Raw genomic sequence first — 4,632 nt, 5'->3', positions numbered from 1 at the left:
GGAGTGATTTGATATATAAATTTTAAAAAAAATAAAATTAACATGTATATTTAAATTGTAATTAAGTTTAATTATTAGTTTGGTTTCAATTTAGAGAGAATAATATTAGATTATTTATAAAACTAGAAGACTAAATTGAATTGAAATTTTAAATATAAGAACTAAATTAAAAATTTTAAACAATTAGAATACCAAATTAAATATTTTGAAAGAATTGGAAGACTATATTGAATTTAAAGATAATAAAGAAACTAAAATGAACCAAACCAACACAATAGAAATTAAATCATTCATTAAGCCTTAAATTAATTAATTATAAAAAATAAAATTGTAAAAGAAATAAAATATAATTTATTATCTTTTCTTTTTCATTTGATTCATTTCTAGATTTGACTCTAAAATTATTACCATTTAATAACAATAGTAGTACGCGTGCCGTTACATCCACGGGGTTATTAAATTTTTCACAACTGGTAGTTTTTTATTGTTATTTTAAAATTATTCCTAGTAAATGGTTAAAATAGTATTGTTATTATTATATTAAATTAGAAGATAATAGATTTTTGACGCTATTGTATTAAAATCACATGTCACTAACATATTTTGTGGCTTAAGTTACTCTTTCTTCCTTTTAATCATATCACTTTTAATAATTTTTTTTATATTAAATGAAATTTCTATTTTTATTTTTATATTAAATAACTAGTAGCATATTGTTTTTAATAATACTTTTTATGTTTCAATATTGAATGAAAATTTTTATTTCTGATTTAATTTCAAATATTTATTAATATTAGTTTAATGAGATGTCAATGATATATATATATATATATATATATATATATATATATATATATATATATATATATATATATATATATTCTGGTTTGATCCATAATAACTTTGATTTTAAATAATTTTGTTATATTTCGATGCACCTAAATTACATATTTTTCTTGATGTTCTCTTTGAACTTCATAGTCAAACTCTAATCAAAGAAAAATAATACTATTTTCATTATATTGGTTGACTTATTAACATATTTTATGGCTTAAGTTACTCTTTCTCCCTCTTAGTCATATCACTTTTAATAATATTTTTAATATTGAATAAAATTTTTTATTTTATTTTTTGTTCTTTAGACAATTAATGTTACTTTAGCTACATATGATATCTAAGTAGTGTAACGTCTCATTTAATTAATAATCCTAATTAAAGGAAGCATCACATAAAATAATATAATAGTGCAGTCCTGGAGTATAAACACTACTTCTTACAATATCCAAGGCACACTGCGATGCCAAAACAAGACAAGATAAAAAAGTTCATAGTAATCAAAATGAGATTATAAAAAGGCAAGCTAATACATGGGTCATAGCCCTATAAGAAAACCCAAAACAGTAGAATCCAGCCCGGGTAGGCTACGTAGTGGAACCTCCATCACCCTGATGACCATGGGTGTTTCTCCCATCTGCTCACATCAACAAGTCGATGATCATCGCAAAAAGAGAAAACCACACAATAGAACATACAACAAACAGAAGGGTAAGCTAGAGTAGGAAACAATTTATCATACAGTTACATAATATTTCACAGTCCAAGATGTATATGTCAACCAATATGTTATGACTTTTCAAAAAATACACTAAGACTCAGAGACGACTCATCCGGATGCATATAATTAGTCAGATTCAGCGGATGCTTGCACTTGTGGTGGACTTCCCTACTCTACCAAGCCTCTCTACCGAGCTAAATGTTACAATATCTCAACCCCCACACACAAGGTTAGCCCTTAATGGGTTTCAGGCCTCTTGCTACTCTCACCACAAGATTCAGTCCGCTCTATGTGAGACTAACTGACTCTTTAGAGTGTTAGGATGCAACCTTACCTTGAATCCTTAAAAAATTATATAGATGGGGCACCACCATGAACTTCTACTAATAGGGGTCATGGAATTACGTCCCGACCAACTAAGGTACCACCATGAGGTCTCACCTTGAGGCTCATGGAATTACGCCCTAACCAATGAGGCACCACCACGAAACTATCGTGGAATTACGTCCTAACCACATACAAATCAAATTTCACCAATCAAATAGGTACTTATCATGCATACCAATCTCATGCCAACTTCACAACCAAACTTCATTCATATTCCATACCAACACCATACCAAACTCCTCATTTTTAATCCATGAACCAATCCCATACATGCACATCAATAATTCCATAATTATAACATATTAATTCACCCAAGCATGTGGAAAACATACAAGAACAGAGAAGGAAACAAAACCATATGCACTCTCGCCCAGCTCCTCGCTCAGGCAGAAAGTTCTCGCGTGCACAGATATCCATTTCAGCCCAAATCAGTATTTTAATAGTTTTCAAGCAATGATAACGTCAACGAAGCATTTCAAACCATGAAACAGATTTAAAACACCAGCAAAATCTAATAAAACAATGAACCCTAGCTTCCCTTACCTGGAAATAGTTAGAAGAAGAGTTCGACTCCAACAGCGGAACACAACAGCTCCAGGAACAGATTGACGAGCTGGAAAAGAATAGCGGAGCGAGTTTTAAAACAAGCTTACGACAAAACCCTGACTAGAAATACGAACATACGAATGGAAAAAAGAGGTATGAGTTATAGAATACTTACACGAAGCAAGAGGACGAAACTGAGCTCACTGTATCGAGATGGGATTAAACCCTAGCAGAGCCCTGAGGAGAGAAAGGAAGAGTGTGAGTTTACTATTTGGCAAGAATGACAGAATTGAGAAGGGTGTGGCTGCCTTAGGGGCCTTGGACACCCTATGGGCCAGCCCTTAGGCCCATTACATTTGGGACAGCCCCTTGAATTTAGGGCAGAATAAAAATAATAAAATTTGTGGGCCTTACATTCTCCCAACAAGAAAAATTTCGATCCCGAAAATGAAGACTTACCAGGAAAAATGTGGATGTGACTTCCTCATATCCTCCTCTAACTCCCAAGTAGAGTCATTTGTCCTCCGATCCTAGATGACCTTAACAAGACGGACTGGTTTTCCTCGACATTCCTCTACTCGACTATCCTCTAAAGCCACGAGTGGTACTTCCATAGTGAGATCCTCCCTGAGTTGTACATCCTCTGTTTCTAACACATGAGACAGATCAAACACGTATTTCCTCAGCTATGACACGTGGAATATCGAATGAAGATTTGCCAACTGAGGAGGTAAAGTAATCTCATAAGCCACTGGCTCAATCCTCCTCGAGATATGATAAGGGCCAAGGAACTTAGGAGAGAGCTTCCTTGAGCGGAGAGCCCTTCCCACACTAGTGGTTTGGGTCACCCTAAACAATACATGATCTCCAGCCACAAATTCCAAGGGTCTCCTCCTGCGGTCTGCATAAGCCTTTTGTCTACTTTGTGAAGTTTGCATTTTGTCTCTCATCATTCTCACCTTCTCGGTGATTTGTTCTAACAACTCTGGTCCGACAAGCACTACTTCCCTATCTTGATACCAAAACAGAGGGGTCCTACACTTCCTGCCGTATAGAGCCTCGTATGGTGCCATACCAATGCTTGCATGGAAGCTGTTATTGTAGGTGAATTCTATCAATGACAAAACTTCATCCCAAGCACCCAGATGATCCAGTACACACGTCCTCAACAAGTCCTCAAGCGACTAAATAGTTCTCTCAGATTGTCCATAGGTCTGGGGATGATATCCTGAACTCATGGTTATCTTGTTACCCATCGCACTCTGCAAGGTCTGCCAAAACCGGGAAGTGAACCGCAGATCTCTATTAAAGACTATACTCGAAGGTACCCCATGAAACCTCACGATTTCTTTAATGTACAACTGGGCCAACTTGGCCATGGACATCCTCAAGTTCATCGCCAAGAAGTGAGCACTCTTAGTCAGTCGGTCCACTATGATCTAGATGGTATCATGCCCTCTAAAAGTCCGTGGCAAATGGGTCACAAAATTCATAGAGATGCTATCCCATTTCCACACTAGTATTTCCAAGGGCTGTAGGGTTCCACCAGGTCTCTAATGCTCTACCTTTGCCTTCTGACAGGTCAGACAGGCAGACACAAATTGTGCCACATCCCTCTTCATACCCTGCCACCAGAAAGTCTCATTGAGATCTTGGTACATCTTAGTCATGCCAGGATACATGCTAAGACGACTCTTGTACCCTTCCTCAAGGATTAACCTTTTCACCTCAGCATCATCTAGTATGCACACTCTGCCCTGGAGCGAGATAGGCTCTCGCTCAAAACAGGGCACGTCGCCTGAGCGATAGTTTGCGCAGGTTCTAGGGAGCAGCTTCTGATAGTCTCACTTGGGCGAGACTGGCTCGCCTGGGCGAGATTGGCTCGCCTGGGCTTGATTATCAAAGCTCCCCACTGTTCTCGCGTGCATACATAGCCATTTCAGCCCAAATCAGTATTTTAATAGTTTTCAAGCAATGATAACGTCAACCAAGCATTTCAAACCACGAAACAGATTTAAAACACCAACAAAATCTAATAAAACAATGAACCTTAGCTTCCTTTACCTGGAAATAGCTAGAAGAAGAGTTCGACTCCAACAGTGGAACACAACAACTCCAGGAATAGATTGACAAGCTGAAAAAGA

At 36.6% G+C, this 4,632-nt stretch overlaps 1 protein-coding gene across 1 annotated transcript; it reads right to left on the bottom strand.

Annotated features, from left to right (window-relative positions):
- Positions 1-3,018: 3,018 nt before the first annotated feature.
- Positions 3,019-3,885, bottom strand: LOC146882157 (uncharacterized). Its single transcript, XM_085667300.1, has 3 exons — positions 3,741-3,885; positions 3,349-3,599; positions 3,019-3,174 (listed from the first exon to the last, which is right to left on the bottom strand). The coding sequence occupies exons 1-3, from the start codon at positions 3,883-3,885 to the stop codon at positions 3,019-3,021; spliced, it is 552 nt and encodes a 183-aa protein (XP_085523426.1).
- Between the last annotated feature and the right edge of the window lie 747 nt (positions 3,886-4,632).

Source organism: Vigna unguiculata, chromosome 10 (assembly GCF_037176805.1).
Source record: "Vigna unguiculata cultivar grain cowpea cultivar isolate G323 ecotype 2 chromosome 10, ASM3717680v1, whole genome shotgun sequence".
Lineage (NCBI taxonomy): Eukaryota > Viridiplantae > Streptophyta > Magnoliopsida > Fabales > Fabaceae > Vigna > Vigna unguiculata.
The sequence above is the reverse complement of the archived record's forward strand: the minus strand, read 5'-3'. Positions and strand labels throughout refer to the sequence as shown.

Excerpts from the sequence above, each read along its gene's own strand:
- LOC146882157 (XM_085667300.1), bottom strand. The coding sequence starts at position 3,885 with ATGAACTTGAGGATGTCCATGGCCAAGTTGGCCCAGTTGTACATTAAA. Across the intron at positions 3,600-3,740 it reads GACCTTGCAGAGTGCGATGG|AATTCACCTACAATAACAGC; the intron begins GTAACAAGATAA and ends TGTCATTGATAG. Across the intron at positions 3,175-3,348 it reads AATTTGTGGCTGGAGATCAT|CTGAGGAAATACGTGTTTGA; the intron begins GTATTGTTTAGG and ends CACGTGTCATAG.